General features: G+C 42.8%; 3 protein-coding genes across 15 annotated transcripts in view; 2 read left to right on the top strand and 1 right to left on the bottom strand.

The window, feature by feature from the left end:
• SLC31A1 (solute carrier family 31 member 1) overlaps positions 1-14,991 on the top strand; it is a 40,664-nt gene extending 25,673 nt beyond the window's left edge. Inside the window, exons 2-5 of the mRNA XM_050761041.1 lie at positions 6,722-6,885; positions 7,692-7,764; positions 9,236-9,404; positions 10,783-14,991. Of these exons, the coding sequence (XP_050616998.1) occupies positions 6,757-6,885; positions 7,692-7,764; positions 9,236-9,404; positions 10,783-10,984 (573 nt within the window). The 5' untranslated portion in view covers positions 6,722-6,756 and the 3' untranslated portion in view covers positions 10,985-14,991. The remainder of the gene's footprint in view (positions 1-6,721; positions 6,886-7,691; positions 7,765-9,235; positions 9,405-10,782) is intronic.
• CDC26 (cell division cycle 26) overlaps positions 1-27,763 on the bottom strand; it is a 258,302-nt gene that overhangs the window by 6,556 nt on the left and 223,983 nt on the right. The window contains exons 1-5 of one of the 13 annotated variants that reach the window (XR_007719767.1): positions 23,680-23,869; positions 21,627-21,738; positions 20,767-20,888; positions 7,058-7,149; positions 6,440-6,647 (exon numbers count right to left, since the gene is read on the bottom strand). Coding sequence is in view for 11 of the 13 variants with exons in the window: in XM_050761054.1 (XP_050617011.1) it covers positions 17,311-17,487; positions 20,767-20,860; positions 21,627-21,685 (330 nt within the window). In the remaining 2 variants the exon portion in view is untranslated. The other 12 variants (XR_007719768.1, XM_050761054.1, XM_050761062.1 and 9 more) reach the window with 12 other exon arrangements.
• The window catches only part of PRPF4 (pre-mRNA processing factor 4), a 141,300-nt gene that overhangs the window by 99,731 nt on the left and 13,806 nt on the right, over positions 1-27,763 (top strand). Inside the window, exons 2-4 of the mRNA XM_050761015.1 lie at positions 23,968-24,067; positions 24,835-25,012; positions 27,428-27,614. Of these exons, the coding sequence (XP_050616972.1) occupies positions 24,041-24,067; positions 24,835-25,012; positions 27,428-27,614 (392 nt within the window). The 5' untranslated portion in view covers positions 23,968-24,040. The remainder of the gene's footprint in view (positions 1-23,967; positions 24,068-24,834; positions 25,013-27,427; positions 27,615-27,763) is intronic.

Here is a 27,763-nt window from a genome sequence, read left to right as displayed (position 1 = left end):
TTTTTTTGAGACAGAGTTTTGCTCTTGTCGCCCAGGCTAGAGAGCAATGGCGCAGTCTCAGTTCACTACAACACAGCCTCCCAGGTTCAAGTGATTCTCCTGCCTCAGCCTCCCAAGTAGCTGGGATTACAGGCACCCGCCACCATGCCCGGCTAATTTTTGTATTTTTAGTAGAGATGGGGTTTCACCATGTTGGCCAGGCTGGTCTCAAACTCCTGACCTCAAGTGATCCTCCCACCTCGGCCTCCCAAAGTGCTGGGATTATAGGCGTGAGCCACTGTGCCCAGTCTTGAAAGTAGTCTTGACTCGCATACTTTGTAGGAGAGAAGCTAACAGACAAGTCAAGGGTTGTCTTAATAAAGTCAAGTGGGGAGAGAAACCCAGCTAATATTTTGACTAATGCCTTCTCCCACGAAGTTCACTCATTGGATTTTCCCTACGCAAGGTCTTTTATCCCCTAATCTTCCACATAATGATAATAACTGCCATTTATCGGGCACTTTGGTAGATGCTTTATGTATGTTATCTCATATAATCCTCCCAAGAATCCTCCAAGTTGTATAGGCTGGAGACCAGCTCCAGAATGGCTAAGTAACTTTCCCAGGACATACAATCAGATCACCTTCCTTTTCTTTTAAAATTCACCTTCACCTTCCAAATTCTTTGTATAGATGTGTTCAGTTATGTAGTTAAATCCTGTCATTCCATTATTTTAATGCAAAGGTGACTCTCCAGTATTGAACTATTTTGAATTATGTTAAAGAAAACTAGTGTACCTCAATTGGCAAAAAAAAAAAAAAAAGTAAATGAAAGGGCAGTACAGTAATTCTAATCTTTCTTTGTTTTGGGGGTGGTTGTTGTTGTTGTTGTTGTTGTTATTGTTTGAGATGGAGTTTCGCTCTTATTGCCCAGGCTGGAGTGCAATGGCAGGATCTTCGCTCACTGCAACCTCCACCTCCTGGATTCAAGCGATTATCCTGCCTCAGCCTCCCAGGTAGCTGGGATTACAGGCATGCACCACCATGCCCAGCTAATTTTATATTTTTAGTAGAGATGGGGTTTCACTATGTTGGTCAGGCTAGTCTCGAACTCCTGACCTCAGGTGATCCACCCTCCTCGGCCTCCGAAAGTGCTGAGATTACAGGCGTGAGCCACCACACCTGGTCACAGTAATTCTAATCTTTCTACCCTAGTTATAAGCTCAACTTGGTAAATAAAATATTGTAGGTGGATTTTATCATAGATTAAAGGTTAGGAATCCTAAGGGTTTTTTTATTGTTTGTTTTTCAGTTCTGTCCCTGAGTTACATATTCACGTTTTTTTGGTTAGTATTTGTAACAGTGGTGAGAGCCGGTAGGCATTTGGGTCATTAGGGATCCACCCTCATGAGTAAATTAATGTCCACTCTCAGGAGCGAGTGAGTTATTGCTTTCACAGGAATGGATTCGTTCCTGCAAGATTGGGTTGCTGTAAAGTGAGTCCATATCTCTTTGCACATGCCCACCTGCCTTTCTGCTTCTCTGCCAGAAGCCCCGCAGATGCTGGCACCATGCTCTTGGACTGTCCAGTCCCCAGAATCATGAGGCAAATAAACCTCTTTTCTTTGTAAATTACCCAGCCTGAGGTATTCTGTTATAGCCATACAAAACAGATTTAGACAGTATTGTTCTTTACAAATAATTTGTAAATTTGTCCTGGCATGGTGGTTCATGCCTGTTATCCCAGCACTTTGGGAGGCCAAAGTGGGCAGATCATTTGAGGTCAGGAGTTCAACACCAGCCTTGCTAAAATGGTAAAACCTGGTTCCACTAAAAATAAAAAATTAGCTGGGCATGGTGGCACATGCCTGTAATCCTAGCTACTAGGGAAGCTGAGGCCGGAGAATTGCTTGAACCTGAGAGGTGGAGGTTGCAGCGAGCCAAGATCGCACCACTGCACTCCAGCCTGGGCGACAGAGTGAGACTCCATCTAAAAAAAAAAAAAGTAGAGCAAAGATTGCTGTGACCGGCCAGGCGCGGTGGCTCAAGCCTGTAATCCCAGCACTTTGGGAGGCCGAGACGGGCAGATCACGAGGTCAGGAGATCGAGACCATCCTGGCTAACACGGTGAAACCCCGTCTCTACTAAAAAATACAAAAAACTAGCCGGGCGAGGTGGCGGGCGCCTGTAGTCCCAGCTACTCAGGAGGCTGAGGCAGGAGAATGGCGTGAACCCAGGGAGGCGGAGCTTGCAGTGAGTTGAGATCCGTCCACTGCACTCCAGCCTGAGTGACAGAGCGAGACTCCATCTCCAAAAAAAAAAGATTGCTATGACCCTGGATTTTAACTTATTTTTACATCAATACCCATTTTTATTTTGGAAGCAGCTGAGCTTGAGTCATCTTAGATTAAAGCTACCAAAGGAACAGGCTAAAAAGAACCAATGGTAGTTTACCTCCTATAAGTTGAATTTCTATTCTAGAGAGAATGGGTTAGGTGTGTTTGATTGCTTTAGAAGATAAGTTATCCAAATACATACAGCACATCACTGAAAATTTAAGTGGGAAGATAAAAAAATATAATCACTTTCATTTATTATGCTTTAATAATTAATTTGTAAGTTTTTCCTTTTTTGATGTCATTTAGCTTTGCATATTCCCATGGGATCTTTTCCTAAAATAAAGCTTTTAGTGAGCTTAAGGACTTATCAGGATTGGTTTGTGTTTGAGCCTACAGTGTATGTTTATATAGTAATCTCCAACAGCTTTGTACCTTCCTATTCATACACCATTGGGTAAGCCTTGCATAGGATTCCATTACATTACATCCATTGTCTACTGACAGTGAGAGCAAGTAGATTCTGCTCTTGTTCTATCTCCTAGTATATTTGGATGTGAAATATATCCTGCACAGATGACACTTCAAAACAGGTGCATACTTTGAAAGGTTTTCTGGAAATTTGTATATACCTTGTCCTGAGTCACTGATATGTCTGAAGAGATTTGATAATGTGTCATCATTGAGTAGATTTCTCTTAATTGATAATGAGGGGCCTGAATAATTAAGAACCTGTGGGTCTTCGAAATTAGTTCATGGTAATAATTAATGTTATGAAAGTTCATCAAGGAAATCATCAGGGTTACAACTTTTAGGTAGTTTGTGGTACTATAGTCTTTTTTTGTTGTTTTTTTTTTTTTTTTTTTTTGAGATGGAGTCTCAGTCTGTTGCCCAGGCTGGAGTGCAATGGCACAGTCTTGGCTCACTGCAACCTCTGCCTCCCGGGTTCAAGTGATTCTCCTGCCTCAGCCTCCCAAGTAGCTGGGATTACAGGTGCCTGCCACTAGATCTGGCTAAGTTTTGTATTTTCAGTAGAGACGGGGTTTTTAGTCAGGCTGGTCTTAAACTCCTGACCTCAGGTGATCCGCTCACCTCGGCCTCCCAAAGTGCTGGGATTACAGGGGTGAGCCACTGCGCCTGGCCTAGTCTTGCTTTTTTAACAGTCCTTTACATGTTATCTTATATCCCAAAATGAAAATTATGACTGTTCAGTTTCCCTTTCTAGCTTTTAGCCTTAAAGCTCCTTGAGGAAAGACTCCATGTTCATTTCTTTATTTCCTTTGGTCTTAAGAAGGCACTCTTGCAAATATTCATTGCCTCTTCCTGACCACGATTCATATTGATAATATGGAATGAAATAATCCTTTATGGTTTTCTTATGCTATAATCATTTTTCAGACTCTTATTGGAAGAGAACAGTATTTGTGTCTTCTGCCTTTATCTTTTTATAAGGATGTGTTAATAGTCTTCCTGGCTAGCGAAAGTCTTTTCATTCTTACTGCATTTGTTTGGTTCAATATCATAATTTATGATCACTCAGATGCCAGTGATCTCTCCATCCTACCGTGATTACCTCTTTATCTGAAAACAGCTGCCCACCTGCCATTTGTCCCATCATTGACACTTTGAGCGTGGTCTTTATTTTATTGTGCATTGTATTTTTTCGTGTTTACTCTAAAAATGTTGTAGACAAAGACCCTGTTATGTATGTTTTTATACCTCCAATCTAATCTCTTTATGGTAATGGTATCAATAATACCAGATTGTTGAGCTCTGTAATTTTTTTTTTTTTTTTTTTTTTAATGGAGTCTTGCTTTGCTGCCCAGGCTGGAGTGCAGCGGCATGATCTCTGCTCACTGCAACCTCCGCCTCCCGGGTTTAAGCAATTCTCTGCCTCAGCCTCCTGAGAAGCTGGGATTACAGCCGCATGCCACCATGCCTGGCTAATTTTTGTATTTTTAGTAGAGACGGGGTTTCACTGTCAAGCTCTATAATTATAAAATAATCTAGTGTCTGGCATGAAAGGGGATCTTTGATTATGCCTACCTGATGCTTTGCCTTATCCTTCACTAGAAATAAGAACCTATTTCTTAAGCCAGCTGTCATAGAACCATGGGGTAGGAGTTAACAAGGAGAAAATAGATAAATAGATAGCTCCCTGAATCGATATAAATTTCCTACCTACAGTCTTTTTTTTTTTTTTTTTTTTTGAGACAGTCTCCTTCTGTCACCTAGGCTGGAGTGCAGTGGTGCAACCTTGACTCACTGAAACCTCCACCTCCCAAGTTCAAGTGATTCTCATGCCTCAGCCACTCGAGTAACTGGGATTACAAGTGCACACCACCACACCTGGCTAATATTTTTGTTGCTTTTTTTTTTTTTTTTAAAGTAGAGATGGGGTTTCATCATGTTGGGCCAGGCTGGTCTCGAACTCCTGGCCTCAAGTGATCTGCCCGCCTCAGCCTTCCAAAGTGCTGGGATAACAGGCATGAGCCACCGCACCTAGCCAATTTCTTCTTTACCTCTTAGTAATTGTGTCTTATTTCTCAGCTTATTTCCTTCACAACATGAAATTGTGTTTATTGTTTCTCTCCCTATTAGGAACCTTGTTTGTCATATTCACTGTTGAATTATTAGCACTTAGGTTAGAGTTTGGTATGTAATAGGAGCTTGATAAATATTTATTGAGTGCATGAATAATGAAAAGCATACTTGGTTTCATGAACACGAATACCTACTTGGAATTTTTAAAACCACTTTTTCTTCCACAGACTGGAGTTGAGGGACACATAAAGAAAATCCATCAACACCTTCCCTTCCACACACCCCAGCTTCCCACTCTCCCACTCCAACTCTAGCTATAGGAGTTATTGCTTCTGGGCCAGGCACAGTAGCTCAAGCCTATAATCCCAGCACTTTGGGAGGCCGAGGCGGGCAGATCACTTGAGCTTAGGAGTTCGAGACCAGCCTGGCCAACATGGTGAAACCCCATCTCTACTAAAAATTAAAAAATTAGCCAGGTGTGGTGGTACACACCTGTAATCCCAACTACTCAGGCAGCTGAGGCACAAGAATCGCTTGAATCCAGGAGGTGAAGGTTGCAGTGAGCCAAGATCACGCCACTGTTCTCTAGCCTGGGCAACAATGCAAAACTCTGTCTCAAAAATAAAAAAAAAATTTAAAGAAAAGGGAATTATTGCTCCTTGGTTTATGTCTTAGATGACTTTTGCAGCAATACAGTGATGTGGTAGTAAAGAAACAAGGCTGAATTTGCAGTTGTCTGGACTTAATTTAATATAGAGTATCCAATTTATACCTTGTTTTTCATGTTCTTCACTCTAATGTCCTGGTAGGATTGAAATTATATCTAAAGTCTGAGCACATTGCTTGCCTAGGGCCACAGTAGACCTTTCTTCAAATTTAAATTAGCTGAAGGCTGGTTGTCCTGTATGTGAAAATGTAATCAAAATATCCAGATTAGGCACAGGCCATCCCAATTAGGTGACTTATCTGAAGTCCTTGCTTTTCATCTGCTGACATTTATGATTAGAAAGCCTTAAAGCAGTTAAATTTCATTAACGGCGTTCATTTGTATCTTATTACAGATTGTCTGTTTCCTGCAATCCAAAGAAGCTGCTTTTCTTCTCCTTATCTAATATTTAAGTTTGAACATATATTAAGCAATACCTATTAAAGGAACTATACTGGCTGGACACAGTGGCTTACATGGGTAATCCCAACACTTTGGGAGGCCAAGGCAAGAGGATTGCTTGAGCTCAAGAGTTTGAGACCTGCCTGGGCAACATGAGACCTCATCTGTACCGTAAAACAAAAAATTAGCTAGGCATGGTGATGGTGGTGGACTAAGCTAAGGCCTGTGATTCTACCTCCTTAGGAGGCTGAGGTTGAGGCTGCAGTGAGTTGCACTCCAGCCTGGGTGACAGAGCAAGACCCTGTCTCAAAAAAAAAAAAAAGGAACAATTCTGCAGAATAAGGAAGGATTAGGCATCTGTAGCCCTACATGTAAACCCTTTCTGCTACAGTCTCCAAAAGTGATCTCTATTAGCATGAATTCCTTCTCTCTCCATCTGTAGATTATGAAAAATAATTCTGAGTAAAGATGCCAGGAGAGCATTCATTTATTAGACAAATTCCATATAGACAAAGTATTTACCAAGAAACAAGCCCAGGAGCAGGGAACCACCAGGTTGCCTGGTGAACCAGCCTAGGTCAGAAATGGAGCAGGTCAAAACTCCTGTATTGATCAGTAGCGGGATCATGCCTGTGAATAGCCATTGCATTCCAGCCTGGGCAACATGGCAAGATTCCATCTCTAAAAATTAAAAAAAAAAAGAAACAAGATTTTTATATCCTTAAATTATTATATATAATTCTTTCTCTTAAAAGAATCTTCTGCTGACCCTCAACTTTTCCTGGAAAAAATGGATCATTCCCACCATATGGGGATGAGCTATATGGACTCCAACAGTACCATGCAACCTTCTCACCATCACCCAGCCACTTCAGCCTCACACTCCCATGGTGGAGGAGACAGCCACATGATGATGATGGTGAGTGCCATAGGAGGGGCAATGCAGGCCCTTTCCCACCCACTTGGGTAATAGAAATAATGGAATTTTAGTGTTGGAAGCTTATTATCTTTAAAGGTCAGTTTACCAGTGAGGATAACTAAAGCAGACCCAAGCAAGTAATTTGCCCAAGATTACATGGCAGGCTACTTACAGAGTCACACCAGAACCAAGATTTTAGGCTTCTTTCTTTGGTAGTCCCGTCTAAAATCGACTCTTTTCTGAATTAAGTTCTGGTCTTTATGCCTTGTGTGGAAAAGAGAGAAAGACAAAAGTTGGCCAGGCGCAGTGGCTCATGCCTGTAATCCCAACACTTTGGGAGGTGGAGGCAGGTGGATCACGAGGTCAGGAGATCGAGACCATCCTGGCTAACACGGTGAAACCCTGTCTCTACTAAAAATACAAAAAATTAGCCAGGCATGGTGGCATGTGCCTGTAGTCCCAGCTACTTGGGAGGCTGAGGCAGGAGAATTGCTTGAACCTGGGAGGTAGAGGTTTTAGTGAGCTGAGATCTCACAACTGCATTCCAGCCTGGGTGACAGAGAGAGAATCTGTCTCAAAAAAAAAAAAAAAAAGAAAGAAAGATAAATGTTGATGGTGGGGGCCCAGTAGAGTACTCATGCTCGGTGCCTGTGGTAGTAACACTAAAATGAGGGCTTCCCACTCACATGAGTGTCTCTTCTTACTATCCAGATCTTCTACTTTTAAATGTTCTAAGCTTCTTTGCCCCAAATTCTCATTTAGAATTTTCATTCATCTCTAACTGACTTGTTTTGGTTTTCTGGCAGCCTATGACCTTCTACTTTGGCTTTAAGAATGTGGAACTACTGTTTTCCGGTTTGGTGATCAATACAGCTGGAGGTGAGTAAGCCATCAGGTAGTGCTGGAAGGTGATAGTCACATGAGAGACAGTGACAAATAATTTGGAAGTCCAGCACCTGTTTCTGTCCTAACTACTGAGTCAACATGGTAATGATGCATAACCATCTTGGTTCCTATTTCCTACCTAGAAGGTAGGAAACACAGTACTTTTTTGGTCCTCTGGTAAACCTCTGTTAACTAACCTGTATGTTTTGGAGCTCTAAAAAATAATTTAGATACCAGATAGAAGTCTTTTGCAATCCATTTTCTTTCATTCTTTTCCAGAGTGTTTACTTTTTTTTTTTTTTTTTTTTTTTTGAGATGGAGTTTCATTCTTGTCACCCAGGTTGGAGTGCAATGGCAGCTATCTTGGCTCACTGCAATCTCCGCTCCCAAGTTCAAGCAATTCTCCTGCCTTAGCCTCCCAAGTAGCTAGAGTTACAGGCACCCACCACCATGCCCAGCTAATTTTTGTATTTTTAGTAGAAACGGGGTTTTGCCGTGTTTGCCAGGCTGGTCTCAAACTCCTGACCTCAGGTGATCCACCCACCTCGGCCTCCCAAAGTGCTGGGATTACAGGCATGAACCACCATGCCTGGCCTCAGAGTGTTTACTTATTTAATAAGTTATTAGTCCTGGACATAAGACTAAGTCAAGTTAAATACCACAAAATAACTCTAAGTTTAAAACTATTGCTCTAATATAATACTTCAATTTTACGATAAATTAAGTGCCACAAAGAGTGAAATGACTTGCCCTCAATCATAGAGTTAATATGTCAGAGCTAGGACAAGGACCCAGACCTTCCAGAGCTACCTAGACCAGTGTTCTTTTAGTCTACTAAACTATGGCCCACATCCTTCCTGATTCTTGGCATGGCCCATCTTAGTCACTCCTAGTTTTGAGGCAGATGATTACCCATCTCTTTGTGTCTATTATGTTGTATGGTATACTTTAAATTTAACTTGCGCAAACTCAGTAGTCAGTTGGACTGCCTTAGGTACCAGATGTCTCTTTGGAGCCATAAAATCAATTTGTTTTGGGAAGAAGGAGAGCATTTCGTTCAGGTAACGTGTTAAATTAGCAGTTTGAATACATTTATGTCATTACCAACACTTCCCAGTGTGAAAGACTTGGAATTGAAATGCCTATTCAGGAATATTCTACATTGTGTGTTTCAGTGTAACAAACCTAATTTAATGACATCAAGCAGTCTGACCAAAAGGTTATTGTTGTTCTGATTTTTTTTCTTATCTTAATCAAAAAGTAAACATGTTCTTGGCAGAGGCAATAGTTTTCAGTTACACCATCTTAGCTGTTCTCCTATCTGGGCAAGAGAAGAGGGAATAATATAATGTCTTCAAAAACTGAGAGTAGCATTTTTTCTGTGTGTCTTTCTAGCTGGACAGCACATTGGCTAATGATTTTGCACATGTTTGACAGTACCACCATATTTTCCTTCCATACTTAGAAATGGCTGGAGCTTTTGTGGCAGTGTTTTTACTAGCAATGTTCTATGAAGGACTCAAGATAGCCCGAGAGAGCCTGCTGCGTAAGTCACAAGTCAGCATTCGCTACAATTCCATGCCTGTCCCAGGACCAAATGGAACCATCCTTATGGAGACACACAAAACTGTTGGGTAAGAACTGAACAGATCCAGATGAAGTCCTAAAGAGCTTGATCAGTTAAGTAGCAAAGTGCAGCTATGTGATCAGCAGCAGCCCTCTTCTTGAGTTAGGAGTTCTGTATGACCTTGATCAAAACTGTCCTTAGAGGTTTGGGTTGTAGGTCATGAGCAGGCCAAAGGAGGAATGAGAGGAAGTCTTCTGCAAATATGAATGTTTGTTCTGAGTTGTAGGTATTGGCCACTTCAGAAGAAGGGAAGTGAAGAATCCATATTTTAAAATATTTACCAAAATAATAATGAACAAGTTAAGAAATTCAGGTCAAGATATAAAAGAATGGCAGATTGCAGTTGATTCTATAAAATTACACCTAGTCAGCTCTGTCCTCTTTTTGTTTACAATATAAGACTGTATTAATTTCTGTGTTCTGTCGAAGAAAGTATTTGGGTGATTATTGGTTTTTCCCATGGATTGGCAAATGTTTTTTGAGATTGTTTTAATAAAAATGTAAGTCTTAAAACCAAATTGGACCTTAAGAAATCCTATAGACTGACATCCTGCTTTCAAACAAGCAGTGTTATTTATTTCCATTGTACTGATGAGCTTACTGAGGCCCAGAAGGATTGTGACCTACCTAAGGTGGCACAGGGGATGAATAGCCAGGGCTCCTTATCCCTAATTAAGTAATTTCTTCTATACTACCCAACCCTCAATTCTATTTTTTTTTTTTTTCTGGAGACAGGGTCTCCCTCTATTGCCCAGGCTGAAGTGCAGTGGCACGATCTTCACTCACTGCAACCTCTGCCTTCCAGACTCAAGTGGTCCTCCCACCTCAGCCTCCCAAGTAGCTGGAACTACAGGCATGAGCCACAACACCCAGCTAATTTTTTTTATTTTTTGTAGAGACAAGGTTTTGCCATGTTGCCCAGGCTGGTCTGAAACTCCTGAGCTCAAGCAATCAGCCCACCTCAGCCTCCCAAAGTGCTGGGATTAAAGGCATTAGCCACCACCCCCAGCCTCTGTTTCCGTGTTTGTAGAATGTAAACTTTACAAAGGTGGGAAACCTAAAAACATTCGGGCAGATGAGCGGGAGAGGGTTTACGCTTCCCTTTCAGGATCTAAGGTGGAGATAAGTCTAGATTACTGCTCGTCCTTTTCTCCTTCTCCGGAAAAGGGTTCCTCCTCACAGCCATATCTGACCAATGTTTATAAGCCTGACAGCCCTGTGCTGTTTCATTTCCATGGACCAATCAAAGAACATTCAAGTACCCATGAGTTGCCAGAGTGGCTGTCCAGTTCCAGCTGAGCTCATGGCAAGAGCTCTTCCCTCTTTCTCCTGATCTGCAGAACTCCTAGGAGTCCCTGATTGTTGTGTCCCTGTTTACTCTCCAGGCAGCAGATGCTGAGCTTTCCTCACCTCCTGCAAACAGTGCTGCACATCATCCAGGTGGTCATAAGCTACTTCCTCATGCTTATCTTCATGACCTACAACGGGTACCTCTGCATTGCAGTAGCAGCAGGGGCCGGTACAGGATACTTCCTCTTCAGCTGGAAGAAGGCAGTGGTAGTGGACATCACAGAGCATTGCCATTGATGTCAAACTCTGGCGTGGCCTTATCGATTGCAGTGGGAAGCTGTTCAAGACTTGAAGACGTGATTTCCTGCTCCAATCATCCCTTCTTGCTCCTCTTTGTGCACGTACACACACACACACACACACACACACACAGACACACACACCTCCTGCTCAACAGAGGTTTAGTTTACAGTCTCTGAGCTAAAGTGGTAACCTCCCAAATTGTTTTTTCTAATAAGCTGAGTTTCCCATTTCTTTTAAGGAGAAGCCACCCATGAAATGTCTTTTCCTTCTCCATCATCTTAGAGCCATGTTATATGTTCTTGTCTAATCCATGTAGCTTTTTGTTCAATGACTTGATCATCTGCTTCCTTTTTGAATTTTTAACAGATAGTAAGTAAATTTGGTAGTTTTTTTCCCTGGGTCAGCGATGGAAAGGGGTTAACTTCAGCCAGGATTGATGGCAGCTGAGGGAAATTCTTGCCCAACTAAACCCAGAACTCAAACTTAACATTAGAAAATAAGGTCCAGGGCCGGACACAGTGGCCCACGCCTGTAATCCCAGCACGTTAGGGGGCCAAGGCAGGCTGGATCACCTGAGGACAGGAGTTCGTGACTAGCCTGGTCAACATGGTGAAACCCCGTCTCTACTAAAAATACAAAAATGAGCTGGGCATGGTGGCGGGCGCCTGTAATCCCAGCTACTCAGAAGGCTGAGGCAGGAGAATCACTTGAACTTAGGAGGTGGAGGTTGCAGTGAGCCAAGATGGCGCCATTGCATTCCAGCCTGGGCAACAAGAGTGAAACTCCATCTCAAAGAAAAAGAAAACAAGGTCCAGTTTTTGGATTCAATGAGTGGGAAATACATTGTGCCTTTGTCCAGATGTGATGCATTATACCAAAATTTTAGTAGTGTGCAGAGGGGTGGTTTCAGACTAAATACAGTCTTAGAGCTTGCAGAGTGTGTATTCTTGGATGGCTGACTCATCAACCTGCATTCCCACTTAACACTTTGATTAGCATGAACTTGCCAATCAAAAAATGACAATCAGTTTTAGAAAATAGAAATAGGTATTTTTAAATAAAACCATTCGCAGTTTACTTTGGCTTGATACCTTGGTTTGTCCCAGCTGAAGTGAAGCAAAAGAGTTCGAATTATTTTTTTCCATTACCGTTTTCGCATGTCTGCCTCTAAAACAGTGATTTTCAAGCTTTAGTGTGCATCAAAATCACCTGTAGGGCTTGTTAAAACACTGACTGCTGGGCCTCAACCCCAAAGCCCCCAGAGTGGCACTTCTGAGTTCCTGCTCATGTTACAAGGGACCACACTTTGAGAATCTCTGCTTTAAGCTAAGGAAATATTGCCTGGTGGGCTGGCTGCCTGATACTGGGCATGGAAATTTGAATTGCTGATTGGTAGATGGTGTGTCTGGACTTAACTCATGTAGTAAATACTGCTGATCAATACCTAATCATTCCACATTTATTGAGCTCCACCTGTGTGTGTGTATACCCAAGCATACATGTGTGAAGGGCTGTAGCCAAAGTATTTTTACTAGCCTGTATGAAGTCACTAGTCCTTATTTTTAAAGGTCTGTGGTTTCTTGGAAGTAATTTGATTGTTGAGAGAGACCTTTGATCTGCAGTGTAAATCTACCAGTCATGGGCCAAAAGGGCAAAAGCCCAGCTTTCTCTTTGGAAAGACTCAGGGTGTGGTTTGCTGATGGCCAGATTTTCCTCAGGCTCCAACTGTGCTCATACCAAGCAGATCCTCATCCTCCATATAACCATCTTTGTTATTCGTGGGGGTTTAATTACATTACAAGTGGCCAAAACCCCTGTTCTCAGTGAAGAACCACATTGGATTTTTATTCTGTTCAGTTGTAGTCTACACTGCAGTCTTAGTCCCGGTTCAAACTACCTCTTTAAATTGATTTGTCTTGTGCTGGTCTGTTAAATCCTGCCCTTCTTGGTGCTAGATCCAGTTGTGCCTCAGGGCAGAGGAAACTTATCCTGTTGGCCTGTGTCGTGGTTTTGTAGTTTGTACTTTCTCCATGGGTGCCAGTTAAATATTGGAGAGCAAGGAATGTGTACTTGTATGGCTTTGAACCAAGAGAGGGTTATAAGCCTACTGGATTGAGGTTAAAATCCAAGAACCAACATTTAGAGCTTTGCGCTTTTCTCTCATTCCGTCACCTTGTAATGATGATACTTAACATGAGCAGGGTGAATGACAGGTACTGACAAAGTCCAACAAAAAGGTGTAATACAGCCTGTTGTCTCAAGCCAAGGAATCTTAAAACCATGATAAATAAATAGGAATCAATAGTTAGTAGTGACACTGGTGCTCTCTAGAAATCTCAGCATGAACTGCTATAGAATACCCTCCCAGCAACAGAACCTTATCAGTAAGGCCAGCTAGACCCAATGGCTCATGCCTGTAATCCCAACACTTTGGGAGGCCAAGGTGGGAGGATGCCTTGTCCCCCGAAGTTCGAGACAGGCCTGGACAACATAGTGAGATCCTATCTCTATAAAAAATGAAAAATTAGCCAGGCATGGTGGTGCACACCTGTAGTCCTGGCTACTTGGGAGACTGAGGCAGGAGGATTGCTTTTGCCCTGAAGGTCGAGGCTGCAGTGAGCCATGATTGTGCCACTGTACTTAGCCCGGGTGACAAAGCAAGATCCTGTCTCAGAAGAAAAAAAAAAAAGAAAGAAAATTCAAGGCCAGTTAAGACAAAATGCTATGACTGAAATTCACAGAAATATCAGTTTAGATTAGGTCTTCAGGTATTCAGGAGAGACAGGTATTAAAACCTGAATTTCAGAGATTCTTAGACTAGGTGCCAAAGGATGAAGCTAGTGAAGGAGAAAAAGCTTAAATTCCATCTTGAGCTCTTGGATTGTGATAATACAATGATCTCATTAACTTTTCATTTCTGTATACCTGTTCATTTGGAATTTAATGCTTCTTTGTTCATTTTGAATCCAAACTTCTCTTTTCTTTCTTCCCCATTCACATCTATTAGAAGACTGCATCACCATTTTTTCGGCCCCCTTACTCTGCTGTCCTTTCCCTTTTCTTTAATTTTTTTTTTTAATCTCATGTCTAGTGTATTACATCTCCATAGCCCTCCTGATGCAGTAGACAGTGCTATGCTATGGATATAAATATCAACCAGAAATTGGCATTTATAAACCTGTTAGAGACTTTAACCATGCTTCAAGAGGCAGTTGCCCCACTGGAATTTCTATAAGGATGGTACCCTTCCCAGAGTTACAGAATCTTAGGTGCTGTCTCTAGTCTGTGATGGAGGAACTCCCAGCATCCCCATTGCCCACAAATGGAATCCTCACTGTATCCACTAGGAAATTAGAAATTAAGGTTTCTTCACTACTTCTATGGTAGGGTTGTCTGAAATTCCCTTTCAGGCTGTGGGTACTGGTCTTAGGTTCTAGTCAGAAGGCGTTCCTTATAAGGAGCACGAGGAGGGGAGTACACTTTCATATCATTTAATTTTGATCCTGCCCTCTCCAGCTGCTCCTTCAAAAGATACATCAAAAGATACAAACTCGGCCGGGCACAGTGGCTCACACATTTTGGGAGGCCGAGGGGGGCGCGGATCACCTAAGGTCAGGAGTTTGAGACCAGCCTGGCCGACGTGGTGAAACCCCATCTCTACTAAAAATACAAAAATTAGCCGGGTGTGGTGGCTCATGCCTGTAATCCCAGCTACTCCGGAGGCTGAGGCAGGAGAATCACTTGAACCCGGGAGGGAGAGGTTGCAGTGAGCCAAGATGGCGCCATTGCACTCCAACCTGGGCAACAAGAGCAAAACTCTGTCTCAAAAAAAAAAAAGATACAAAGTCTGCATTTGATATAATGCCTTAATTATTGGGTCTACAATTAATGTTGACTGTTTTAGATTGTAAGCTCCTGGAGAACAGTATTGCTGTAGTAGGAATGTTTTAACAGTGTCATATGAAAAAGAACAAAATAAATATTTTGATTTTGTGATTCTATGCAAGTTTTTCTGCCCAGAGTGATAACGCAATAAGCTAGTCTCTTCATAGTCTGCATAGATTCTGGCCATTAACATCAGTTTTTAAGATGTCAGTATTTTAGGTGGTATGATCCTTTCAGGTTTTCATCTCACTTCCTCCTACTCTACTTAAAATGACATGCCTGGTACATGCCAGAAGATCCGTGTGACCTTCTGCACAGGAGACAGGGTCTTCATAAAGCCAGAAGTATTTCAATATACTGAGGATTCCTGAATTTAAAAGCTAACTTTTGTCACATCATAATCCCTTCCGTGTTTCTGCTGTCAGGCAAGAGGCTCTGAGCTGGGCCTGTAGGAAGTTTACCGCCAAACCTTGAGATGCACAGTGACCCTGCCAGTCCCTTCAGTAATGCCAAAATGCTGACGTTACTTGCTCTTCCCACTGGCTGCCAGTGGGTATCTTACCGTCAGCACCATTCCTAGTCTCTTAGTGTAGTATCATGAACGTGGACTTAGAGGAGTCAATGGGTTTGGATTCTGGCTCCACCACTTACTAGCAATATGACCTTAGGAAGTTAGTCTAATGATCCCTAAGCCTTAGTTTTCTTAGAGATGGAGTCTCGCTTCGTCACCTAGGCTGGAGTGCAATGGTGCAGTCTCGCCTCACTGCCACCTCCATCTCCCGGGTTCAAGTGATTCTCCTGCTCAGCCTTCCAAGTAGCTGGGGCTACAGGCACACACCATCATGTCTGGCTAATTTTTGTATTTTTAGTAGAGACGAGTTTTCACCATGTTGGCCAGGCTGGTCTTGAACTCCTGAGCTCAAGTGATCCGCCCGCCTCGGCCTCCCAAAGTGCTGGGATTGGGAAAGGTGTGAGCCACTATGCCTGACCATAACACCTGTTTGAATCAGGCACCCAGCACAAAATACGCATTCAAGCCTTAGTGTATTTTTTTTATCTATGATTATTGTTAATCTAGCTTTCAGGAAAATGAAAAGTACACTTTTCTTGATAAGGTTAGCAGGTTAGTTTTTTTTGTTGTTCTTTTGTTTTTTTCATTTTTGTTTTTATGACGGAGTTTTGCTCGTTGCCCAGACTGGAGTGCAATGGTGCAATCTCAGAGGTTGCAATCACTGCAACCTCTGCCTCCCGGGTTCAAGCAATTCTCCCACCTCAGCCTCCCAAGTAGCTGGGATTGCAGGCATACACCACCACGCCTGGCTAATTTTTTATTTTTAGTAGAGATGGGGTTTCGCCATGTTGGTCACGCTGGTCTCAAACTCCAGACCTCAGATGATCCCCCCACCTCGACCTCCCAAAGTGCTGGGATTACAGGCATGAGCCACCACACCAGGCCCTCTCCCACTCGTATTACTCAAACTACCCCAAAAAGGCTAACGTCCTGCTAAGAGTCTCTGTAGAACTGATGATTCAAGAGGCTCTTATGATCACAGCTGGCGATTCCCTGGGTTGAATTAGTAAAAACAGGCCAAGCATAGTAATCCCAGCACTTTGGGAGGACTGTTGAATGCCAGCAGCTCAAGCCCACCTTGGGCAACATAGATCCCTGCCTCTACGTAAAACAATAAAAATTAAAAAAATTTAACTCCAAAACATTAGGGCAACATTCAAAATTATCCTCTGAGCTGCCTCGCTGGTTCTTTCTGGGAAAAATGCTTAGGCAAGTTGAGAAAGGAAGGAAAGTTGGAATAATGGCAAAACTGTTTAGAAGCATTCCTCTTATTTCCCTCCATTGTCTGTCCTCCGAACATTGTACCCAAACTAGTTACAAAGCCATTCTGTAAAGAGATCTGGTACCTACAATTTCTTCAGATTTACACAATATCACTAGATTTTAATTTCTACAAGGGCAGGGATCTTTGTTGAGTGGCACATGGTAGGCACTCAATAAATACTTGTTGAATAGATGGGTTAAATGAAAGTGGCAGGGATCAACTAGAGTGTCCTGTGCTTAGGGTCTTTTAATAAAGATGGAAAGAATGATGTTAATCTTGTAGCAATTATCTTTTAAAGCCTGAGGGTTAACAGTGCTGTTATACTTCATTAAGGATGCCTCACATTTTTCCAAAAATATATTTATTTTTAAAAACAAAAACTCAGATCAGTTTTATAGAGTCAGATTTTCAAGAGACAAACCACAGTTTGGATTCCGGCTTAGCGTGCAAGTGAAGCATCAGTAATCTCATGCAGAAGGATGTGTCTCTGCAGGAGGTACATTCTGCTTGACTGCAAGCACTCAATTCTCTAAATCTGGTTTGTACTTCTGCCATCATTTTATTCCATTCCAGCGCTCTGGCATGCAAGATAATCCATCTCTAAAATTCAAGACTTCCAAATTGAGATGAACGATTATTGGGCTTGGGTTGGGGTTTATAACCAATCCGATCATTGATCATTTGTTCCCGGCTCTTGGGATCACTGCTGAGCCCAATGGCTCCTTCTCCATCACTGCCTCCTACAACTTCCACATCTTCCTTCTGTTTCTTACGGGTCTGAAAGTATAAACGTTTTAGGATTAAGGCAACATTCTTTCAATTAGCAAACGTTTATTTAGAGTACCTACCATGTACTAGGCATGGGGTAAAGGATAGAGTTAGGGTGTAAAGAACAATAAACTGAAATCCTAGGTTTGGAATACTTAGGGGCACAATGAGGATACGGTGTTAAAAGTTGTAACCTCTGATCGCTTGAGGTCAGGAATTCGAGACCAGCCTGGCAAACATGGCGAAACCCCATCTCTACTAAAAATAAACAATGTGGCCGGGCACAGTGAGTCACACCTGTGATCCCAGCCCTTTGGGAGGCCGAGGCAGGCAGATCACGAGGTCAAGAGATCAAGACCATCCTGGCCAAGACAGTGAAACTCCATCTCTACTAAAAATACAAAACTTAGCTGGGCATGGTGGCACATGCCTGTAATCCCACCTACTCAGGAGGCTGAGGCAGGAGAACCACTCGAACCAGGAAGTCGGAGGTTGCAGTGAGCCGAGATGCACTCCAGCCTGGTGACAGAGTGAGACTCCGTCTCAAAAAAAAAAAGATGTAACCCCTGCCCTCCAGGATGTCACAGTCTAATAGGTAAACAGGCAAAGAGACGATTATAGGGTGATCCGGGCTATGACCTATGACAGAGGGAAGTCAACACTGCCAAAGAGACGAGGTAAGGAGTTGGGGTGTGGTGGTACAACAGGAAGCTACAGCTGGAAAGATGTAAGAGCAGACAAGGGGGAGCAAAGGGTATTTCAACAAATTTATTATTCTAGAGAATAGACAGAAAAATAAATTGACTGGTAAAGAAATAACCACCAAAAATCTATAGCCTAACTGATCCCATGAGATTAAAAGTAACATGAGAAGGTTTTATGCTATCTTATCAAAAGGTCTGGGTTTTGTGGCTTCATTTTGTTTTCAGATAAAAGGTTTGGTTCTTAAGTCACATGTGACTGCAGAATCCACAAAGTATGTCTCAGTTTGATCATTTTCAAAAAGAAACACTTATCCCGTAACTGCCACTACCTGACTGTAAGGACAACAGATGATAACTTTCTCTAAGAGAGTGAAATGATGTTTTATCCAAAATTCCTTAATAATAATAGAATGGCTCAGCTACTCAAATCACTGGAATTACCACCATTCTTCACCACTTGCTGCTGGACTGTGGGCATTTAAATGCCAAGCATCGGGCTGACCGCAGTGGCTCATGCCTGTAAATCCCACTGCTTTGGGAGGACTGCTTGAGCCCAGGAGTTTGACACTAGCCTGGGCAACATAGTCAGACTCCATCTGTCCCCACAAATTTTTTTTTTTTCTTCAGACCAAGTCTCGGTCTGTCACCAGGCTGGAGTGCAGTGGCGCCATCTCGGCTCACTGCAACCTCCACCTCCCAGGTTCAAGCGATTCTCCTGCCCTCGGCTTCCCAAGTAGTTGGGACTACAGGTGCATGCCACCACACCCAGCTAATGTTTGTATTTTTAGTAGAGATGGGGTTTCAACATGTTAGCTAGGATGGTCTCTTGACCTCGTGATCCGCCTGCCTCGGCCTCCCAAAGTGCTGGGATTACAGGCGTGAGCCACCACACCCGGCCCACAAAAAATTTAAAAATTAGCCAGGCATAGTGGCACATGCCTGTATTCCCAGTTATTCAGGGGGCCGGACGTGGTAGGATCACTGGAGCCTGGCAGGTAGAGGCTGCAGTGAGTGGTGATCATGCCACTGTACACCAGCAGGGTGACAGAGCAAGACCCTGTCTCAAAAATAAAAATAAAAAATAAAATAAATGCCAACACTCACAAAGTATTACAGTGAATAAAATAAGGTATTGCCTTTTATGTGGCAAATGACCTTCCTGATTACTAGTAAGTGATGTTAGAAAGTTCTACCTAAATATCTTTGTGAAAACAAGTTCTAAAAGGCAAACAACTCTATCATTCTGAGAATATCCAAGTGGAATGAAATCACTTAAAAGGGTTCCCACTTTGAGCAACTGCTGTTTCAGAAGCTAGAGTCACAGTAGTATAATCAAACTCATGTTGGTAATAAATGAAACAGGCCAGTTTTCTACTGGTTTCACTTTAGGGCATGACTGTCCCTGCTTCCTAAGTTACTCTAAAACAGGGCAAAACCCACTAGATAACTGCCTTTGGTGAAAAGACTAACTCAATAGTGAGCTGACTCTGTAGAGTCAAAGTTCGGCATGCTAGCATTTTATGAGATTTGTAACAACTGAAGTTTAAGCCATACTTTAAAGCTCATCCTTAATAATATATGAGTTTTTTAAAAGCAGAAATTATGATGCTTCGAGAACACTAAAGTCTCTTGGGATGAAGCAGGGGGAAGAAATCTAAGTTATTAGTCTTAATATGAAGCATATACAATCCATAATAAAGCTGTTGGTAAATACATGCAAAATGTACTGTCCTCTGCCATATAGTACAAGATATCTGCTAGGACAGCAAATGAAAATAGACTTGTATTGAGCCCCCCTTTGGGCCTGGTATTGCAGGGAACAGATGCAGACAGAAATATACTAATCCCTGACTTCAAGGAGCTTATGGCCCAGTGAGGGAAAACAAAAGCAAACAGACAATTACAACAGAGACTAACAGTGCTTATGAGAGAGGTTAGCACAGGAGGATGAGGTTGAGCCTAACCCAGCTGGGGGCTGGAAGAAGTAAGAGTTAGCCTGGCAAAGAAAAATAAAGGACTTTTCTGGCAAAGGGAACACTTGTGTATAGGCATTGAGATTAAAGATAACCCAGCAGTGAAAGTGGAGAGATAAGCAAGGACCAGCTCACAAAGGACCTCATATGCCATGCTAGGGAATTTGGAATTTATTCTGTAGACCACTGAAGAATTTAAGTCTTATTAATGGACATCTAATACCATGTAGCAAGGCCACACTTAAAAATACATATGGGGCTCCTACCATGAGCTAGATGGTAGGAAATGGTGATGCAAACAGACATGATTTCTGCAATCAATCACTGGCTGGGTGCAGTGGGTCACATGTGTAATCCCAGCACTTTGGGAGGCTGAGGCGGATGGATCACTTGAGGTCAGGAGTTGGAGACCAGCCTGGCCCCAACATGGCAAAATCCCGTCTCTACTAAAAACACAAAAATGACCCGGGCATGCTGGCATGTACCTATAGTCCCAGCTACTTGGGAGGCTGAGGCAGAGGTTGCAGTGAGCCAAGGATCATGCCACTATACTCCAGCCTGTGTGACACAGCGAGACTCCATCTCAAAAAAACACAAAGTTGTATTCATACCTCCAGGTCCTTTCGAATGCTCTCAAACTCTTCAATGTCATCAAGCTTTAGCTCTAGGCGTGTTGGTTTTCGTCTCAGCATACTGAAGTCAACACTAAGGGCCAAACCCAGTGAACTATTAGCTGATAAAAATGAAAGAGAGGAGGAAAAACTGAAGGTAATAAAGTCTCAGATACAAAACATAAAATCAGTTTGCAAGCCTGTGTACTAAAGTGAATGGAAGTATTAAAACTTTATTTGAATTCACACAGACTTCTAAAGTCTTTTTAAGAGATGGGATCTTGCTCTTTGCCCAGGCTGGAGCACAGTAGCATGACCTTAGCTCACTACAGCCTCAACTTCCTGGGCTCAAGCAATCTTACTGCCTCAGCCTCTAGAGTAGCTGGGACTACAGGTGTACACCACCATATCTGGCTAATTTTTGTGTTTTTTGTAGAAATGGGATCTCTCTCTGATGCCCAGGCTGGTCTCAAACTCTTGGGCTCAAGTGTTCCTCCCTCCTCATTTTCCCAAAGTACTGGCATTATAGGCAAGAGCTACTATACCCAGCCAACTTCTAAAGTCTTTAGGTATATGATTATTACATTTTTATTACATTATGGAGATCTACAGCTCTGTAAAATCAAAAACTCTTTCAGTAAGAATTTAAAATAGCAAACTATCACTTTAATCTCATGTTCTAGTCACATTCAAAGAAATACTCTAGCTAAAAGAATAAACTATCACATCTCAGTATAGTTAGAGGGGAAAGTGGACAAACCAGTGAATTTAATCTACTCTACGTGAGAACTGTCAGAGATTTGTGATCACTCCTGAATGCTAAAATCAGTTTGCTAAATCTCATGAAGACTCCAACTCACCAATTCACAGGATTATCCTCAGCGTCCAAACAGATCCTAAATGTGTGTACGTCATTCATTAAACAAACACTTCTTGTGCTCCAGCTACAGAATTAAAAGGTACAGTCATAATCTGTGGGGAAAATAAAGAAAACTGTGATATCATATAACGAGAACCCTAATGAGGATACTGGCACTGGCATCACACAGGCACCTAATCCAGTCTGGGCTGAGTGTGGGGTGGACAAGGATGTCAGGCAAGCCTTCCTGGAGAAAATGATATCTTAGTTGACTTCTGAAGGGCAGGCAGAGAGAAGAGTGCACAAGGAGGCTCAAGACCAGCTTTGGCAACATAGCAAGACCCTGTCTCTACAAAAAAGTAAAAAAATTAGCTAGGCTGGTAGTGTGTACCTGTAGTCCTAGCTACTCAGGAGGCTGAGATGGAAGGATCACTTGAGCCCAGGAGTTTGAGGTGGCCACAGTGAGCCATGATCTCACCATAAGACCCCAACTCAGAAAAAAAAAAAAAAAAAAGAAGAAAAGAGGTTCAAAAGAGCATTCCACAGCCTGAAATCCCGAGGTAATACTGTGTTAACAAAAACCATTTTGTTTTGTTTTGTTTTGTTTTTGAGAAAACACAACTCTCCCAATTGAGTTTAATATCTGTTGATGGCATCATTTGTATATTCTCCACAGCATCCCCTAGAGTGTATCTATAAAAACAGTCAGTAAATGTTTGTTGAATAAAAGGTGAGATCATTCTTGAGCACTGTGCTCTTTTTCCATTCCCATTCTTTACATTCTTAACACAAAAACCTGTGAAGTTGACAAAATGATTCCTATTTCACACATAAAGAAGTCATCGAAGCAAGCTGTTCAGTTTGGTTAATAATTTTAGCCTCCTATAAAAATTATACAGGTCAACATGATAAGGATTAAGTGAGAATGATGGAAGTGAAAACTCCTTGAAAGTATATAGAGATACAAATTATTACATGTATCTAGGATGAAACTAGGGACTGTGAAGTATACAAAGGAAGAAATATTTCCTTCTCCCATGAAGCTTAGGATATTACAGGCGATATTATCAACACAAAACACTGGCACATTACATTTCAAATTGCTTTGTACTAAATCAGGCATTATCTTCTACCAGATTCCAATGCAGACAAATGGTAGAGAAAGCCAAAGTTCCAAAGAGGGAAAGAGAGGGATAGGGATACCTAAAAGGAAAAAAAAGGTCTACTATACATTTTACCTTTTCTGCAAACTGCGAAAAACTGGCCACTACGGAGCAGTATAGAGTAGCAGTTAAAAGTGCTGGCTGTAGAGGTTAAAGGGCACAGGTTCTAATCCCACTGCGCCACTGATCTTGAACAATTAGTTTCATTTCTAACTAGGCCTTAGTTTCCTCATCTGTATCCTACTTTGCTGTTGTAGGAAGTGAATAACGTAATGCAGAGTAAGCTCTTGGAACATTACTTGGCATTTAATAAATGTTCAATAAATAACACCTATTATGGCTGTAATTTTTCTAGGGGGTTGGATGAGGATCTGGCCAGCTACGGAAACGTCAATATTTTGAGGATCTCCCACCGTCCACGTGGGGATAAAAACCTTATGCTGTTCGTCTCTAATACCCCAGCATCCAGCAGGGCAGAGAGACGTACAGTTCCCTGACACCCTCCTAACCATCATCTTACTCTCAATCTGATACAAAGACCAGGCTGAAGACAAATGAACAAAATCAGGCCGAAGCTCCTCCGCCGGGTCTTTATTTGACTTTGGCACCAGCGGGCTCTTCTAGCTTAATCTCTCGCTGCAGCCCAAATCCACCGCCGAGCCATCAAGCTCATAGGTGGCCCCTGGGAAGACTTCCGGACCATGGAAGAGAACAGTCCTCGTCCCCTAGCTCCAGGCCTGTACCTCGGATCCCAGGGTTTCTATGGTAACACGGTCCTCGGCTCCCAGAAGACGTAAACGCCCCCGTAGGCCCGGGGAGGCACAGTGGGCCCCGGAAGCCCTCGACTCGCTCCAGAGTTCAGCCCCGAGCCGCGCGAGTCGACTTACCTACCTCTTTTCAAGTCGGCTCAGCCCCTTCCCGGAACCTCGGCTCCCCTCCACGAAACTACTGCTACGCCAACTGGACTACACTTCCCAGACGGCTTGGAGCCTCTCTCTCAGCAGAACCTCGTCTTCCGCGAGCTTTTCTTGGAGGTTCTAGGAGGGATGCCCCTCAATGCCACGACGCCATTTCCTACTACGACTTCCATCATGCTCCGCGCCGCTCCGGGCGCAGCGACGGCTCTTGGCCCATGTCCTGTTTGCGACACACTTCCGGTCAGTGACGCACTTCCGCTCTGCTGGGCGCGCGGTGGAAGGTCTGAAACGGAGAGCTTGGATTTCGCTGGGGCCTCGCGGCTCCAGAGCCCAGCATGGCTTCCTCGCGAACCTCCTCCACGGTACAGAGCCCGGGATCGCAACTCACTCTGGCAGGGAGCGCGAAGGGGGAAGAGGATCTCTGCGGGAAGGGGCCGTTAGGGAGCGAGAGAAGGCGGTGGAGGGCTGAGGAGGAAGGCTGCGGGACTCAGTGGTGTTCTACACAGCGGACCACCGTTTTCCTGACCCCTAAGCGCTTTCGTGGACTGTAGCTTATTTGCACCTCTCCCACTACAGCCCCAAAGGGCAAACATCTCTTCCGACTCATCCAGTAACGGTGCTCTGAAATAGGGAAGTGTCTTGGCCAAGGTTTATGCGTTTGGCAGATCTCAAAATTTTAATGAGACCTACTAACTTCTACCTCACGTCTAGAAAAGTTTGAAATGTATACACTCGTAATGTTGTAACTTGTTATCCTTTAGCACCGCGTTGGTTATTTCATCTATCCTTAGTATTTCCCCAGTGATGAGCAGTAATCTTGGATACATCGTAAAACACGAGATTCCACGTTTCCAGCAGAATAAAGTAAACAGATTCCAGAGCAAACCTTTCATATGAAAATACTCGAGAGAACCTCACTAGTTTTATCAATCCCGTCAGCTAAAGTGAGGGACTGAAACACCCTCCCCTTCACCTCAAATCGATGAAGAACATCTTAAGTAGTGTCCAATTTGTCCTTTCAATTATGAAGGAAATAGGACTGTGAAACTCAGGGCGAGCTTCATCCTCGGGAAATCCGGTAAATTGCCAAGATTAAACCTCAATTTAATCCAGATTTTTGATTTGGCAGGCAACCAAAACTAAAACACCCGATGACTTAGTTGCTCCGGTTGTGAAGAAACCACACATCTATTATGGAAGTTTGGAAGAGAAGGAGAGGGAGCGTCTGGCCAAAGGAGAGTCTGGGATTTTGGGGAAAGAAGGACTTAAAGCAGGGATCGAAGCTGGAAATATTAATATAACCTCTGGTAAGATGCAAATTGTGAACCCATCTTTACCTCTTTGTGTAATGAATACTTTCCTAAACTTGAATATCATCAGTTTTATAATGTCAAAAAATTTAAGTTCTTTTGTTTTAGACGGAGTCTCGCTCTGTCACCAGGCTGGAGTGCAGTGGCGCGATGTCTGCTCACTGCAACCCCCGCCTCCCTGGTTCAGGCAGTTCTCCTTCAGCCTCCGGAGTAGCTGGGATAACAGGCGCACACCAACAAGCCCAACTAATTTTTGTATTTTTAGTAGAGACGGGGTTTCATCATGTTGGTCAAACTCCTGACCTTGTGATCCCTCCCCCTCGTCCTCCCAAAGTGCTGGGATTACAAGCGTGAGCCACTGCGCCTGGCAGAATTTCAATTCTTAAACTTGCATCTATAAGGCTGTATTTTGCCTACCCCCTTAAAATCATGCAGAGAGCCTTTTTCTTACAATGTGTTACATAGTTTTGCTTCTACGAGTGAGCAGTCTTATCAAAAATTCAGTGTATATTTGGATTCAGATTGATTCCATTTGTCTTCTGGAGATCTAACATAGTTCTGGCATTGGTTTGCAGCTAGAGTGGTTCGTGATAATCTCCCTTTTGAAGTTTTCCAATTATTTTTTACCCAAAGGGAAATATCTTTTTTTTTTTTTTTTTTTTTTTTGACACAGGGTCTCACTCTCTTGCCCAGGCTGGAATGCAGTGGCATAACCGTGGCTCACTGCAACCTCTGCCTTTTGTGTTCGAGTGATTCTCCTGCCTCAGCTTCACGATTAGCTGAGATTACAGGTGCCGGCTACCACACCCAGCTAATTGTTGTATTTTTAGTAGAGACGGGGTTTCACCATGTTGCGCAGGCTGGTCTCCAACTCCTGACCTCAAATGATCTGCCCACTTCGGCCTCCCAAAGTGCTGGGATTACGGGCGTGAGCCACTGCACCTGGCTGAGATATCTTGTTTTATTATAAAAGTAATAGTGGCCAAGCCTGGTGGCTGAAACCTGTAATCCCAGCACTTTGGGAGGCTGTGAAGTGGGAGTCCGGCTTGAGCCCAGGAATTCGAGACCAGCCTGGGCAAATAGTGATACCCCATCTCTACAAAAAGTAGAAAATTAGCCGGGCATGGTGACGCGTGCCTGTATTCCCAGCTAATTGGGGTTCTGAGGTGGGAGTTCAAGGCTGCAGTGAGTCATGATTGTACCACTGCACTCCAGCCTGGACAACAGAGAGAGACCCTGTCTCAAAAAAAAAAGGTAATAGTTATTTTTCTTTTAAAAGATCAAACAGTGTATGAATGTGTGAAGTAGAAAATCCAGTATTTTTTAATTAATTGATTGTATATCTTAGAATTTTAATACAGCTATAAAAATACGTCATTTTTTCCATAAGTGAAAACATGATATGTAAATTGTTGTATAACCCCCATTTTTCATTTTATATACCATTGAGGATATCTTTCCATGTCAGTAATGAGAGGTCCACTCTATTTTTAAAATGAAATTACGCATATTTGTCATAAGAAATTCAGACAATACCAGAGGGCATAAAATGAAGACTCCTCTGGCTGGGTGTGATGGCTCACGCCTGTAATCCCAGCACTTTGGGAGACCGAGGTGGGTGGATCACGACGTCAGGAGATGGAAACCATCCTGGCTAACATGGTGAAACCCCGTCTCTACTAAAAATACAAAAAAATTAGCCAGGTGTGGTGGCGGGCTCCTGTAGTCCCAGCTATTCGGGAGGCTGAGGCAGGAGAATGGTGTGAACCCGGGAGGCGGAGCTTGCAGTGAGCTGAGATGGCGCCACTGCACTCCAGCCTGGGCGACAGAGCGAGACTCCATCTCAAAAAACTGAAGACTCTTCTGCAGTAGGGACATCTGTCAGGTTTCTCATTGATCCTCCCACACATTTTCTAAACACATGTGCTGTAGCCTAGTGACTTTTTAAAGTTTTTATACTGTTTTTAAACATAATGTCACCACTGTACCTCTCATTTTTTATCACACGTGTATTTTGGTGTGGGTTTCAAAACTATTGCTAGATTTTCCAGAAATCCTTATAGTTGTGGAACTCTCATTTTCATGGTAATTATTTGCAGTTTACTAGTTAATTATTTGTTAAGTATCCCTATACTGGGACTCCTTTAGAGAATAAATAGCTTTGTAAAGTTATGTAGAGGTATAAAGTTAATAAATGAAACCAGAGGTGGCTTGAACCATTTTCCTGCCTTTTGAAGTTGTGTCATTTAGGTTTATGTGTTTGGCATAATTTAATAAACTGAAAAACGGTAAACTATAAAATGTGTAATATATTAGACATTACCTTTCTCTCAGGGCATACACAGACTGCAATTATTTATTTCTCTCCATTTGAAGAAGATCTGCTGATGTTGCCTGTTTTCTTTTTGACAGGAGAAGTGTTTGAAATTGAAGAGCATATCAGTGAGCGACAGGCAGAAGTATTGGCTGAGTTTGAGAGAAGGAAGCGAGCCCGGCAGATCAATGTTTCCACAGATGACTCAGAGGTCAAGGCTTGCCTTAGAGCCTTGGGGGAACCCATCACACTTTTTGGAGAGGGTCCTGCTGAAAGAAGAGAAAGGTCACCTTTCTAAACATTTACTTTTTTTCTTTATTATAATCACAGGGTTCTACTCCAAATTTTGGTTGATGTTTTAGTTGAACTTGAATAGAATGTCTCAAATCATGTTATCATGTTACCAATATCTTACTGTGTTTATATGAGTTAGC

Source organism: Macaca thibetana, chromosome 15 (assembly GCF_024542745.1).
Source record: "Macaca thibetana thibetana isolate TM-01 chromosome 15, ASM2454274v1, whole genome shotgun sequence".
NCBI lineage: Eukaryota > Metazoa > Chordata > Mammalia > Primates > Cercopithecidae > Macaca > Macaca thibetana.
Note: the sequence above shows the minus strand (reverse complement) of the source record. Positions and strands in the feature narration are given on the sequence as shown.